The following is a 16,336-nucleotide window of genomic DNA, read 5'->3' on the forward strand; positions in this document are numbered from 1 at the left end:
GAAACCCTGAACAGAAATAACAACTTACAAAACAAACCACTGTCTTCAGTTTCAGTGATGCCATTTTATCCTATAAGTCTTTAATCTTGTGAGTGCATCTCTTAAAGTTACACAAAGGCTGTGTCAAATCAGCCAAACAGTGATTTTATTTAGAGTGGAGTAACAAGATGTATCTAAATTGATCAGTTGATCAAAAACAAAGTGACTGAATCAGTTGCATGCAAAACATAAGACAACAAATGTACCCATGCTATTTAATATTGTTTTTCTGACTTTGAAGAAAAAAAATCAAAACAATATAATATTCAAGATATTGAAAACAAGGTAATGCTTATCTGTGTGGGGAGCAGAAGGATGTAGCTAAGATACTAAAAATGTTCTTTTTTTTCCTATTGAATTTTAATCATTGCAAATTTTTGAATACTCAGATGAGATACTGACTTATTAGTTCATTTTATGTAACTTTCCAGCATTGGATATTGATGTCGATATAGTCTAGCAACAGACTAAGGATTGCAGAGAAAAAAAATTCAAGAAATCTGAACTATATGTAAACTTTAGTGACAATTCCAAAACATGCCTATTAATATATATTTCAGAAAGAGAAAAGTTAATTTTTAAAAACAACCTCATTGCCAAAAAGTACACATTTTTACAAGGGAAATTAGGCAACCTACCGGGTATAGTCATCATAATATAATCACACTCCAAGGCATTAGAGATACTTGGCTGTGTCCTATACCTGCTAATTACACCAGGGATGTGATTATCTCATGATTACTACTACTGATACACTTCATTGTTTAATTATAACAAATGTAATGATCAAGATGATTATTTATAAATGCTTACCTATGCCAGAAACTAAGGAAGGAAAATCATTCATAGATTCATGCAAAAACACTTTTCTCTTTTCTATTTTTAATTGTATTTGGACTGTTAATGCGCTGTAAATGTACAATACATACAAAATAAATCAACGATTTAGTGAGGTCACTAAGAAGGTTTTCATATATATGTGATACTAAACCTAAAACTCTATAATAATTAAACATAGACTGTAATAAGTAAACATAGGATTTATGCACACAAATGAACTCTTAATAAGGTGAGAATCCAATTGATAAAAACCTGAGATGCATTTATGCTCTAATTTCTCATCATGTCTATCGTTCTTATTCCCAATCAAGTCTTGCTCTTTGCCTTTATGTAAAATAGCTTAGTCATCCTGACAAATTTATAAATGGTATAAATCAATGTTCTCTGAAATGAAAGTCTTATGAGTCTTCCTTTTTATCACTGAATAACTTAAATATTATATTTTGCTAACTATGATCTACTTTCCTCCATACAGTAAATCCAAGTTGTATGGCAATAACTGTTAACAGAAAGATTTTGTACATATTTTAGAAATCTTATTCATCTTTCTATGATTTATAATTGTAGGCACTCTGAAAACCTTCTATGTAATAATTACTTTCCACAGTTATACCTTTCATTTCCAGACACTGTTTATTTATGTCATTAGATTTTATAAACACTAATTTGATTAAAACTTTTTGCTGATCTTTCATTAATTTTTAGGGCAATGAGCAATTTACTTCTGATTGGATGATACCTGTGTAAGAGCTTTCACAGGGTGGATGGATGGATCGGTAGACAGACAGACTGCCCTGTTTAAGAGATGTCTTCCACAGGTGTAAGACACCTGAATACTGACCTACCATAGGAGTGAGCATCTCCTCTGCTACTCAAGACAGAAGGCAAGAACAAAATGTGAGCAAAGAGCTGAATTTTCCAATGGTCAGTACTGAAGGGAAAACAAATAAAGGGGACCTGTGCTCATGCCAGAACCATGGCCAGGAAGGCAAGTGAATGGACAGGTGCTTGATACACATGCTATGTTTAGGACCTGGGATGAAAGAAGGTTAGAAGGATTTATGGGGCTTGCTAACACTGTGATGGACTCTGAGCACATGGAGGAGAGATGGGAAAGAAGGCAACAGCTGGTAATGTTATAGCCAACAGACTTGCTAACCCTTTCAGTAGACACATGACAGTCAAAATTGAAATGGACAGCTAAACCCATGTGTGGGTCCTGAGATTCTTTGCCACTGACTATCTTTTAATCTCTCTTTTCACCCCCAATTAAAATACTTCAAGTGTAGATTATTTGGGTCCACATTTTCTTCTGCCCCATCCTTAAAAATTTCTCTATTTGGCCTTCTCATGCACTTCTGCAGAATACTCAAAAGAAGAGTCAGTGGACCTGGAGTGGGGAGTGGGAAGTATTTATTATCTCTGTCAAGTGCTATTACACAATGCTGATATGCATCTTAAAATATCGAATAAACTGATAAAGTGTTCATATGTCGTTTCTGAGACATGTAGTCAGCCAAATATGAACAGTTCTAAAACAAGAGCTGCCAAGTTCCATGCACAAGCCAAGGGGAGATTTGTACAGAGCTGAAAAGAGCTTAACTGTAGATTATCACCCCAATGCTCTGGGCCTTTAGTACCATGACTTGCACTCATAACATGAATAACACAAGAAGGGGGCATGTCTAAATCATTTGCATTCAAGAGTGGGGGTCAAGTGCTAGGTCTTCCTATTTCCCTTTCTTGGTGTATACCTTATTTATATTACTCAAAACTTAAATATTTAACAAGATTATAGTTTAGTTTCTTCTTTTGAAATTGTTAATTGGGATAATTGGGGAATTAACAAAGTTATGCTCTTAAAATAGGGAATACTTTGGAAATCTCATTATAATAAGAAATATAAATTATTTGGCTTTTATGACATGTATTTTAACTAGCAGTCACAATCTAACATTAACACCAAAACAGGGAATTTCTAGAGTTAGGGGGGAAAAAAAAGAAAAACAAGATAAGAGCATGAAAATATGCTAAACCCTACTTTAAAATATACAAAATTATTGGAAATAGTTTTGATTATTAATGATGATATTGCTCAGTTTTAGGTGAAGGGACAAATTCAGATGGTTAGTGACTTGCTAAAGTCTACCTTGTTGGATGGTTAAAAAAAAAAAAAAAAAAGAAAAATACCAAGATTCAAACCCAGATGGTTAGGTCCATAAATGTATGTGTTGGGCAAACTTCCTCAAAGAAAAAAAAGTGATTCTATTTTGCCTAAGATGTTTTTAAAATCTCAAGTTTATTTTCTAAATATGTGTTTTTCAATAGAATGATTTTGTTCCAAATTTCTTCATCATTTATGATATCAGCGATCTACCACACCAGCAGATTCAATAACTTGGTATAATGGAATATATGGAATTCATTTCTGCTACAAAGGAATAAAAATTATGTTAAAAGTATTTCATATGGTTTATTGCTTATTTGGTTAACAGGGGTTTTTAGTTGAAATTTCAGCATCTAGAAGCTATGTATGACTTATGTTTTATATATTGTCGGCACCTTCCACAGAGTCTGGCATGTAGAAGGTGCTCAACAGATGTTAAGTGAATTCTGTTATATTCCCAGTTGTCAAAGGCTTAGGAAGAATGGCTTAGAATATGGTATATTTCTCTTCCAAGAAAGAAATTGAGAAAAAACTTGCATATGTTGCAGTCCTTTGACCATTCTATAAGCAACTTTTACTTCCCTGTGGCTGAATTTCCTTGAATGTAAAAATTTTACCCTTCAAGAATGGGCAGACCTATGATTATGGTGACAGGGACTCTGTGTGGCTTCCTGAGTTAGGTCATTTAAAGAAATCCCTCCCCCCAGCATATTTTCCCTTGAGTATCAGCCTCTGTGTTATGAGAAAGGCTAAAGTAGCCCATATAGAGATCAACATGGAGCAAAACAAGGTCCCCTACTGGTACTCAGATATAATTAAAACCCTGAGATGCATGGAGCACCTCGCCTTTGAGTGAGCTCAGCTAATGGCAAAGAAAGCAGAGATGAAATGTTTCCATTGAGCCTTATCCAAAGTGAAGATTCATACACACAAAAAAAGTCCATTGTCTTTTGCTTCTAAGCTCTGCGCATTCTGTTATACAGTCCTAGTAATGAGACGTTTGTAGATCTAAAGCATGGTTTGTTGAATAAAAATATTTAATATTTGAATTAGATAAAATCTGAAAATAAGGCTTCATTATATTTTAAAATTATAAGGTGATTATTGATCATTGTATGATGTGCACTAGTAACTATATCCAATCTTCTCTTTCTCCCTCCCTTCTTTCCTTACTTCTTGCCTTCCTTTCTTCTCTTAATCTATTATTCACCTATCTACTGTATTTAATTTTTCACTGTCAAAATTGATTTACAAGATTGATCATCATATTATTTGGTATATAGACCGGAAAGTTGGATGCAAGAGATTGCCATTTTTGTAATTTATATAATCACTTAACAATCAGTTGTATAGATTGAGTATTTGTTATCCAAAATGCCTGGGACAAGAATTCTTTCATATTTTATAGAGTTTGGGGGATTTTGGAATACTGGCAGAGACATTGCCCTGTAAACATACCCAGACCAAAAGTCTGAAATCTAAAATACTCCAAAATCCAAAATTCTTTTAGTATCATATACAACTTCAGAGCATTTTGAAGTTTGTATTATTGGATTAGGGACATTCAACCTTCATTGTTTTGTATATTAAGAATTGCCTACAAAAATCTGGCACTTTTGTCATTGATATTTTCATTTTCATGTCTAATATCTTGGGGGAAAACTGCATTTGTTGTCAGGATCTAGCTTCTTACTCAAGGATCACCACTTAATGGTGAGTTACTTACATTTATGAGCCTTAATTGATTCATATTTAAAAGGAGAAGAAAAAAATTACCTAGTTATAAGAAATAAGTGAGATAATATGTTTAAAGGGTAGAAATAAATTTATTTAAAATTATCTAAGGGGGATAAATGCTAATATATAATTAGTCACTTTAGTGGGTCATTAATAATACAAATTGGAAGACATTATAGGTAACATGCATATATGGCCATTTCTCTTTAAAATTATCTCGCAGCAAGAAAGACTATAGTTTGTATCTTATTTTGAAGGGAAGAATTCATGTTTCTATCTGAAAATGCAAAGGAACCAGAAGTTTAGAATTGTAGGTAGAAAATTGTAGGCTTTTAGAACTTCTCACCTTTCTTCAGGTACTAGTGCAGAAAAACAAAACCAAAAAAAAATTAAAATTCACGTGAAAGTACTGTGAGAAGACTGTATATATTCTATATTCCTGGTATATGCAAATTCATTATTGCATATACTATTCTATATTCCCAGTATATGCAAAATCTAAATTTTCTACTAGGAAGATATTTATTTCCTTCTGCCAGGTTGACAACTATGGCAAAACACACATTAATAGCAGTAGTGATGAAGTAGTAAATTTAAAAATTCACCTTTTAAAAATTTTACATTTTACAAATTTACATTTTTTGTTCCTATTTAAACTTGCATTCATTGACCTCTACAATCTATTCCACTCAAGATTTTTTTAAATTAATGACAAATATATTAAAAACATAAATATCTTTCTTAATAAAAATTTTACCAGAATCTTCTGTGGCAGCTGAAAAATCAAAAATAATTCCTTTAATAAGAAAAGTGGACTTTTCCATTTAGTGGCACTCATCCATTTAGAGTTCTATCTACTCTTCCCTCCCTTCAAGGTGAAATATTAGAACATGGCTTTCCATTTAAGGAACTTTCTTCTTAGTTTATTTTATACTGTTTATGAATTCATTTATTATATCCACCCTTGGTTACAAAAATAAGACAAATTTAAGAGAATCACAAAGTTAAAGGGAAAATTTTCAGAAAATCCTGTGTGTGTGTGTTGGGGGGTATCTTTAATTAGTGATGTGTCTAACTTTTTTTTACTGTTAACATTTTGGGGAAGTATGAATTGGGGAGTTCTCATGTTCCATTTTCTCTTGTAGTTCATTGAAAGAACATAATTACATTGCTCAGCGTAGTGGAGACTTTGGAAGTCTATGCATATTAAATGTGTTTTTAACACTACAATATGGTCTTAATACTGGAGTATAATCACAGCAGTAACCACCCATAGGAGGTAGTGCACTTTACAAATGGCACTTCTTTTACTGTGTTTCTGAAAATAAAGAAAATAAAGTCTATGAAGCTTTTAGTCTATGTAAAAGTCACTTAAACTATATTGAAATATGAATCCCCTTATATGTTTCAGTGAGTGGTTAAATTCAGTCTAAGATATTTAAATTTCTTCAATTCTACATATTACACATTAAGTCAAATGTTTAGACCAGAATTTGAGATTGATGTTTTTATTTGTTCTATAACTTCCTTTTACTTATATTCTTGGAAAATATTCTTATCTCACCTATAGAGTTTTGTTTACATGCATATTTCCTTGTTGAATCTTATATTGATGTCAAAGGATATTTTAAAAAGTAAATAATACTCAAAAGAGAATACAGAATACTCACACAACATCTATGTAATTGAAGGTATATATAATTATATGAATATTTTGAGAGGAAAAGGTTTATAATTTACACTATAGAAAGCATTTGTTAAATGATGATGATAATAACATTGAGAGTTTTATCTTTTAATAATCTAGTTTTAATGATACCTACTATACAACTTTTTCTGTATTTTAATTTGAAAACTTTATAACACGGGACCAAGAGAATTTTCTCACATTCATGAAGTGACTTACAATTCAATGCAATGTGCTTATTTTGATTCATGGGAGATTCAGTTCTAATTCAATGTGGTATCTATTGAAAAGTTAACACATTAATAAGGTCCATAATTTCCAAACTAGATCAGTAGTTTCAAAGTCACATTAATCAAAGATTATTTAAATATTTAATCATATTGAAAGGAGAATGAAACCCAAGACCATTAAAACAAAGAGCAATAAGTTCAAAATATGATATCCCTAGTCAAAAGGAACAAAGGTATACAGATCCACAATTTTTACTGGTCAACTATTTTGATTACTACCCCCAGACTCTTGACTTTCAAAATGCACTCTAGAAGGGACAGCATATATAAAAAGTGCAACCTGAAGCTTTCTACCTCCAGTGGCATGATAAGTATGGTACACACAATTCTTCAAGAGGTGACATTTTCCTGACATCTGTTGGCTCTCTTGCCAATACTTTTGCTTGATGCCATCTTTCCTCTTAGCTCATATAGGTATAAATTGACAAGTGATGGTTGAAAAGGTTGCTTCATAGTCCCTTTAATGAATTTGAAGATGCAAAGACATCTTACCTTGAACTGACAGACGCAAGTCACAGTGTCTCCAATTCTTAAACATTCCCCATCGAATTTACAGGTGTTGGTGTCACAGAGGAAGAGATCATTTTCTCTGTCATCATAACCTCAAATTTAAAGAGAACACTCTAGTCATTAAAACGCATTAGATTCACCAAAGGACCACCTTGAATCTTTAAAAGAATTTCCCTAAATTTTAATTCCAACAACCAGGACACTCTCTACCAATAACCTCACAAGCTAGTTAAGTGATCAACAGTCATTTCCATCCTTCACAGATATTTTGTAGTCAATTTTCTTTCAATATCCTCTTTTAATAGTGCATTTCAGCTTGGGTGAATACTGACAACAGTGAATGAAAGTTTTACATTTGCTACCTAGCTTCTTTATTTTTTTTTAACTTTTTTTGTTCATCAAATGGAAAATTATATATATATATATATATATATATATATATATATATATATATATATATATGAAAAAATATTTTGGAAAACTCGACATTTTGGGAAAGAGCTGGTGATGGTCTCTGAGTGCTATTTTACCATTTCTCCATATTTAATTGTTCTTTTTAAGGTCTGAAACCACCCCTTATTTGGAATTTCTCCAGACAAAGAGGAAACAAAGCCCCAATAATAAAGATAAACAGGCACAGTGTATTCTGTGATGGTCTGTCTGGCTCAAATGAAGATTGATCACCTCTAAGTTAACAGGGTAGGAGGGGGATGCCAAGTTCTTGACAATCTGCCTGGAAAACCAGTTCATTCTTTTCAGTTTGTGCAGATCCCTTTAAGATATCAGGCCAATAATGAATTTCTCTATTGCCAATATTAATGTCGCATTTCAGTTAATTATTTCCCCAAATAATACCACAGTTATGGATGAAGCAAACCAGTCATGTTAGACTAAGAAGCCATCAACATTTGAAACAATTGATCTTGAAGATTATTTAATGTTCTTATAACAAAGCATCTAAAAAGTGACAAGGCACCTATGAAGTAGAACTTATTCTTTCAAAAATAGCTTATGTGCATGCATAAACCAATAATAAATTTTAAAAACGTGAAATTTATAAAAATGTCAAATTTAGAAATCACCAAAAACATAACAAAGACCTACTGACCCAGTGTAACAGGGTTGCAACTTATTTTAAAAAGGATAAATTAAAAGGATGCATAATAATTTTCCTCTTAGAATTTAGATCAGTAATAACTAAGAGCTACATATTCTTTCACTTATAAGTTACAGTTAGTCATCTCCTCCTCTCAAAAGTTACATAGACTTTGGCTCACATACATCCCTGAAAGTCACTTCATTCAGAGCCAGATTTAACTGTAGCAGAATTATTTACAGAAGATGAAAAATTACATGCACACTTGCTAAAACTAGAACACACCAGACCTAGGGGACAATACCCAGGCATGTTAATGGAGTTTAAAACGCCAATGAAATCACACCACAATTCCACTTGGTATACTACAGGCTGTCATACTGAAATGCAAAGACTGCTAGGAGTGCAGCAACTTCCATCCTATGGCCCTATTTAATTAGCAGGCTTTAGCAGAGCGAAGGCTGCCAAAGCTCTTGCTTTCAGACTCTGAAGGGACCTGAACAAGTAAGAGGTGCAACAGCCCTACTCCAAACCCTGTACGGAAATGGAGGAGTCAGAACCCACAGAGGTCAATTCACCTTCTGTCCCCCTGCATGTGAGCCTTCCCAGCCTTGGTCATACCTACTCTGGCCTGGGAAATTTGTGAAGGGTTCCTTCTCAACTTCCCTCCATCGCACAGGAGGTTAGGGAAGTAGAAGAGGGGTACCTTTGGACTGCAAAATCAAATACAATGTCTTTTGCAGCAAAGGAAAGAGGGAGAGAAGGGGGAGGAGAAGGAGGGAGGGAGGAAGAGAGAGAGAGAGAGAGAGAGAAAGAGAGATATTGAGATTGATTGAGATTGATTCTCCTGAAACCTACTCCTTTAGAATCTAAGTGACCTGGTCTTGAATGCAAGACCATCATACTCTCTTGGCACTTTTGCCAGGAATCAGTGATTCTTCTGCAGTCACCATTTGATTTATTGCTTTCTCGCTTGTTCTTTCTCATAAAGTTATTTCTCGCTCATCCTAGACAGACTTTTTCTCTAATGAAGGGAAATGTTCTGTTTAGTATTTCCCATAGGGTTGTTACTGTTTTCAGTGAACCCAGAAAACCATCCCGTTTAATATTTTTCAAAATCCTCAAGGCGTCAGTGTAAGTGCAAGCATTCAAAGGTTCCAGCACCTGCACTTTCTGCCCATCCCAGTAGCCCCCCTTCACTCCCCGGAGGGGGGGGCTGGAATAGCTCCCTGTTTTTTTCTGGATGGAGGTAGGGGGTTTCAGGTTTGGGGCGGTGGGAAACAAGAGGCTGCGTAGCGACTGGCCTATGCAGGATAGGAGAGTTCTTCTGAATGGTTAAGGGGGTCGGGTGGGGGGGCCGGGTTCTGGGCTTACCAGAGCAGTTCCAGCCGGTGGGTGTTTGGCAGTCACTTAAAGAGGTAGGGAAAGCAGCGAGCTTCACTGGGCGGGCTACAATGAGTAGCATCACCGGCAGCAGCAGCAGCCAGCAAAAGCCCTCGCAAAGTGTCCAGCTGCTGCACTGCCGCGGGGACTCCCACAGCACCATGACTAGTTCTCGCAACTCTGCAGCAGCAAACGGCTTCTGAAGAACACAGAATTTCGGGGACCAGGCAGCGGGCTACTGAGCATCCCGCGGACGGTGGCAGCAGAGACGGCGGCGGTGGCAGTGACACCCGGCGGGGAAGCAGCAGCCAAACCCGCGCATGATCTCGAGAGTTTCAGCAACATCCAGTGACCCGGCTCAGCCCGGGGAGTGAGAGGGTCCTCCGCTGAGAAGCAACTCCAGAGATGCGATAAGCTCTTGCCATAAGGAGGGGCCTCCAAGAAGCGCAGGAGACACAAGTCCAGGAGGCAAAGGAGAGGAGCCCAAGGAGGAAGGGTGGAGGGAGAGTCAAAGCGCCCCGCAGCCTAGCAGCCGCCTCTCGCGCTCTGCCGCCCGCATCCCTCTGGCGTTTGGGAAGCAGCAGGTCCTTAGCCCGCCCGGGATCACGTGGGAAGCGGCAGTCGGTCGCTGATTGGTGGAGCGGGATGCAGGTCCCGAGAGGGAGGGGTCGGTGAGGAGGTGCAAGGAGGAGGCGGCCGCGGATGCCACAGATGGGCTAGCTTGCCAGGCTCTAGCCCGAATGGAGCTAGGCGCGGATAATTCATGTGAAGAAGCTCAGGCTTCAGGGTGGGCGACCCCCACACTCCTTTATACCTCTTGCTTCACTCTCCGCTCCAGGACGCCCCCTACCGAGCTCAGGGTCCAGAGTTGCGCCTCTCTTATATGCGTGACCCGGGGCTGTGAGCACCCGCCGCGGCTGGATGGCGTCTTCTTGGAGCAGGAGAGATGGTGGGGGTGGAGGCGGCCGAAGAGCCGCAGAAGCAGGGCAGAGAGGGGAAAGCGGGCAGGGAGAAGAGGGAGTCCTGTTGGCGCCCGGCGCTGAAGCGTGAGGGAGCGCGCCGCCTGAGCTATAGGAAAGCTGGGAATGTCGCGGCGGAGAGCCCAGGGACGTTTCTTTAGACAGTAGCTGAGAGAAGGAGAGGGTGAGAAGCGATGGTGTGAGTGTGAGAACAGCTCTGGCAGGCCTGGAAGCAGCATTTCCCACAGGAACCTGCAACCCCGAGGCTGCTCGCCAAGCTGGCTCAACCAGCCTTGCAAGCTCTTTCCTCTTCCGAGTCTTTTTCTCCCTTCTTCCCTTCCTGGCCTCCCGCAGCTCCGACCCAAACCAAGGGGTGGAAGATTTGAATCCCTGTCTCCCATCACACGCTTTTCTCCAGCCCAGAGTCTGTATGTTGCTGCCACCTGGAAGGTGCAGGTGCGGCCAGATGTGTTTCGAAGGTCAGATTTGGTCGGGACAAGTGGTCTCAGAAGAAGGGAAGGGTTCCTCTGCATAAGCCAAGGGTGGTTTCCCGGGAGCGTCCGCTGGGAAGCAGCGTCCGGGAACAGCCGGCTCACTTTAGCAGCACTGGCAGTAGCCCTGGGCGCTTTACGCAGGTCTCTCTACCTGATCACCAGTGACCTGGAGAGGCTAGAAGGTCTAAATTGGCAGGAGTCGCTGGCCTGCGCGTTTCTTTATTTCGCTCCAGCGGGCACTGGGCAAAACGGCGTAGCGAGACCCGCCTTCTGCCTGCTGCATTCTTCACGCAGTTAGACACACTCTTTAGCCTAATGGGTTTTTAGTCATTAGGACCCATAGCTTTCTGGGACCGGATGGAGAGGAGCATCTTTCTCCTGCGACTCGGTCACTACTGCAGTCGCGGTGTTTTGGATGCCCTACAAGGAAGAGTTGCAAGGAAGAGTTTTCTTTTTCTTTCTTTTTAAAAATTATTCTCTCTCTCTCTCTCTCTCTCTCTCTCTCTCTCTCTCTCTCTCTCTCTGTGTGTGTGTGTGTGTGTGTGTGTGTGTGTGCACGCGCGCGCGTTGAATGATTCAGGGTTTTCTCCCTTTCTCTCTGCACCCTCCTTCCTCTGAATTCCACCCCCCCACTCTTCTGTGTCTTCCTTCTCTTTCAAAAACCTTCATAGCTTGTGTTTCTCTCTTTAAATTTTCCTTTTTCCTCTCTTCTTCTGTATCCCCTGAATTTAGCACGGCGTTGTTTGATGGCATCTAACAGGCAATTAGTGTCCATTCCTAATCACTTAAAAAAGACACCAAAATACTTTGAAAATGGGGAACATCTATCTTTTTCAGACACCACCAGAAAAACAAATTGTGCCCCAGCAATCTTTTTAAGTACTTTAACCTCCGACCTCCTCCCACTTCCTCGCTTTTTAACTTCTCCTTTGAGAGATGTGATCGTGCAGCACCTCTGTGCCTCAAAGAAATCCTTTTTTCCCCCTATGTGAAACCCATCCCTTTATCTTGCATCTCCGCCTCCATCCTAAGGCTACCTCCCCCTCCCCCGCCCACCTCCAAAGATTTCTGAATCTCAGTGTCTCTCACTCCTGGCAATTAAGCAGCGGATCCCAGCATTCTAGTCAGTGGCATCTCGCTCCTCACCGAGGAAGACTCCATTAAAACAGATCAATTTGACCAGACGTTAGAGGCATCAGAAAATCGGCTTCTAGACAGAGCAGCTAAATTCTTTAAGGAAACGGAATGCCCAGTAGATACAACTGCCAAGCGATATTGCAAAAGCAAGAAATCAGAGATGCCTTTCAGTAGAGACAGCAGCATAAATATAAGCTTAATGTAAATCAAGCTATAACAACTCCACAGTACAGATTGAGAACATGTCATTATCCATAACAAGGCTGGTGTGGTAACTAATCAGGCTTATGAAAATAAGCCATGCTTGAAACTAAAGCAAAAGTCCTTAAAAGTGTTTATGCAGTAATTATGATAATGAAATGAGACCTGCAAAGATTTCAGGGCTTGGCTATTTAAGTAGAATTGTACAGAACCTCTTAGCAGAGGATAACTGTTATTGAATTCTTTGCTAAGTAAATTTTTGGCATGCTTTCTAGTAATATGTATTCTTCCTAAGATATTTTTCCCAAAGTAACTTAAAACTCCAAAGGAGTTAATTACTGGTTGTGACTGGTTAACAAATACAGTTGCTTCCACAGAGGTTCTTTAAATTATTAAACAGTTCGAAGCAAACCCTTTCCAATGGGAATGCTGTGATTTTGTTCTCCTTACTATGTACTTAGTGTTATAGTGCCACCAAGAAACAAATTTTAAAACTGGCAAGCACCACCAAGTGGCAGAAGAACATCATTCACTGAACAGAGCATTGTATTGTTGAATATGTAAATAAAATATGTATGTTGTTTAGACTCATCATTAGGCACCAAGGAAGCAGACAGGAATACAATTTTATTGCAATGAAGATTGTATTAATGATTGGATTAGGGCATTGACTTTTCCCCAACAGGGTCAAATCAGTTTACTTATTTGAATTAAATTTAAAACCATGTCTATGAATTGTACCTTATGTTGTATATTATATAATTAGAGTATGATCCAATCATATCATGCATTTACAAAGTTCTCATTTTAAAATACTATACAATATTAGTTTTCAATAATCCTGAATTAGAGCACTTTATTTTGGCATAAACACCCTAGAACTGGTGCAGAGGGATAGAGTCAAGTTGTCATATTTTAAAGTAGAAATAGCACAGATATATATATTTTTTTAATTACAGAAAACTTTTCAAAAGGTTTTAGTGGGAAGGACTGCGATGTAGCTCAGGGACACAGTGCTTTTCCAGTCAGTACAAGACCCTGGATTTTTCCCTAGCAGTCATTGAGAAATATGAGAATACTCAAATCTTAATGTGATTTGGGGAGAGGACAAGAAATTATTCTGGAATAAAAATTGTTTAAGATAGATAAAAGAACCAGGGAAAATAAGACATAAGGGCAATTAGAACTATTTTTTTTTCCTTCCTGACCTCTAATATTTTCTGGTAATTTTAATAACAATAGGAATGTGAAGTATGCTTCTTACCGTATCATACATTGTCCTGTGAAAGAAAAAACGTTAATTGTATTTTTTTCTCTACAAGGCCCCAAAGAGACAAATAATATCCTTATTTGCATTTCACAGAAAAGAAATATAGCTTTCAAAGCATCAAGCAACTTGGGCCTCTGCAAAATTTAGACTGATTTCAAAACATAGGGAGCAAGTCAACATTTCCTGCTGTATCAATGCTTCTTTACCTTTGAGAAAGGAAAGTGTATCTGATAATATATAAGCTCTTCCCCTAATTTTTTGGTTTTTTTTTTTGGAGCATCACTAAGATCCAAACTCATCAAATCCCAAATAGGAGCAATAACACAGTGTTTTTTTTTTTTTAAATCTGTTGATCATATGATTACTTGAAAAAAATTTTAATAGAAAACTTCAAGGTCCCACTAACAGGAATTCTGATTCAAAAAGTCTGGAATTGGACCCTGAATATTTTAATATTCATCCTTGAATGAGAACTAAGGTACCCCTATACCTAAATTACAAGTGAAAGGCTATCTGGACTTTTGCTCATTTTTCATAGGGCTTTGGATAGAGAGGTTTTAAAAGACAGAATAAAGACTAAAACTCAGTGTACAGATAAGCTGTGTCTGTCAGTCTATCATTGATATTCACCATATTTATTGATCCTAATATGTATTACTTAGTAAGTTTGTAATTAGTTTTCTCATTTATACAATGTGAGTAAAAATAACACCTCCCTGGGTTGTTCTGAAGATGAAGAGATAAATAATGTATTATTTAATGGTAATGGTTTTGGGGGGAACACTTATATAAATGAATTAGTAAAAAATTGAATGAATGATTACAGAAATGTATGTGTACTTAGATGCATGATTGAAGGTAATTAAGAGTGTACAAATAAAATTATGTGCTTGTGATATTAAAGTATTTGATTAGTTGATTGTAGATAATTTGAAGTATGATATTGTTTCTCTTTCTATCCCCATACCTTAACATTTTATCCCATAATTTAAATAGGCAGGTAGATATATAGTATACCCCCAATAAATATTATTAGTTTTCATGTATAATATTAATATGTACATTTAAAGCGTATATTGCCAATATGTAATAAAGGGTTCAGAATTTTGTTTATGATGATAGTGTTTCAGAAAAACCATCTTTATTTCTGATTGATATTTTTAACTCAGAGTGATTCAGAGTACTATTTTCTATCCTTTTTTTTTACAGTTAGTAATCTATAAATTATGAGCTGTGATTAAAAAAATAATTTTATAAAGTTTCTTTATTTTTTATTGATTCCTGTGCTCTTAATTATTTTTTATTGTTCATGTTTAAAAGATGTCAGTACTGGATAGTATATTTCATCTTAGGACAGTGGGCCTCAGTCATAACCTCACTGGAAATTAAAATAACACTAATGCAAAGTTCCCACCCAAGACCTGGAAACTCTCAGAATGACACAAAGACATTTTTTTTAACAGTTTTCTTGATGATTGTAACATATTTCCCTGACTGTTATCTTTCTGGGGACAGTGAACAGGTGGGTGGCTTGTTCCTCATTATATAGATATCCACATTTCAGGAGGTAAAAGAGTGCTTTCTTTTCACTTAAAGCTTTTTAAATAAACACTTCACACAAAGTGCCCTTTGTTTAACCAGTTAGTGAAACAGTTAATATTTGCCATTAATTTGCAACTAGTTTAGAAAAAAAGAAAACAAAAAACCCTTAAAATTCAAAACATTCTATAATAAGCTCAATGCAATTTTATGTCCTTTTTATTTAAAAATTCAAATTGTTTCCCATGGCTATTATTTTGATCATAGCCTTATATAAGAGCTTAGTCTATTACTTTTCTTGAAATTTATTATGAAACTTATTTTTTTGAACCAGGAGCTAGAATCAGTTTAGGATGAAATGCTTTTCACATCTGTCTTTGGCTACTAATGGTTTCTATTGGCTTCTATTACAAAGAATCTCTAAGGTGGTTTACAACTTATTTCATTAGCACCATCCAGTCTATTATGTTCTGAGCATTTTATTCATTTATTTCTCACAATACACCTCAGTCATTTCTCCCTCTATTATCTATGACAGTAGATCTCGTAAGCGCTAATAATTCCTAACCACTTTATATCTCCTGTCTCTGTGTTGGAAGGAAGGAGGAAAAAGAAGTGTGAAAGTAAAAAAAAAAAAAAAAATGCAGACAGGGAATTTTGTCATACCCTAAACTTGGTAAATGCCTCCTATAAACACTCCTTCACAGTGAGCATTTACATACTAAAGGCTCTGAGGAGCCCTGCAGTAAAATCAAACCAAAACACATCAAATAAAACTAAACACCTGTTTAACTTTATTGAACTCAGATTTTCCAATATTATTTGATCATGAATGCCTTTAACAAGAAAAACTACAATAAACCATGGCAATGGATTTCGGTACATTACTCTATTATGATAGTTTAAAGGAAGTAGGCTTTAAAAAATCTTATCCACATTTTAGGGGACAGGGCTGGCCATTGCGTCTGATGTGTATCTTTACAGCAG

At 37.0% G+C, this 16,336-nt stretch overlaps 1 protein-coding gene across 2 annotated transcripts in view; it reads right to left on the bottom strand.

The window, feature by feature from the left end:
- Positions 1–10,300, bottom strand: part of Tmeff2 (transmembrane protein with EGF like and two follistatin like domains 2) — a 256,780-nt gene extending 246,480 nt beyond the window's left edge. The window contains exons 1-2 of one of the 2 annotated variants that reach the window (XM_021725752.3): positions 9,741–10,300; positions 7,253–7,362 (exon numbers count right to left, since the gene is read on the bottom strand). In XM_021725752.3, the coding sequence (XP_021581427.2) occupies positions 7,253–7,362; positions 9,741–9,912 (282 nt within the window). In that variant the 5' untranslated portion in view covers positions 9,913–10,300. The remainder of the gene's footprint in view (positions 1–7,252; positions 7,363–9,740) is intronic. The other variant, XM_005324358.4, reaches the window with a different exon arrangement.
- Between the last annotated feature and the right edge of the window lie 6,036 nt (positions 10,301–16,336).

This window comes from Ictidomys tridecemlineatus, chromosome 7 (assembly GCF_052094955.1).
Source record: "Ictidomys tridecemlineatus isolate mIctTri1 chromosome 7, mIctTri1.hap1, whole genome shotgun sequence".
NCBI lineage: Eukaryota > Metazoa > Chordata > Mammalia > Rodentia > Sciuridae > Ictidomys > Ictidomys tridecemlineatus.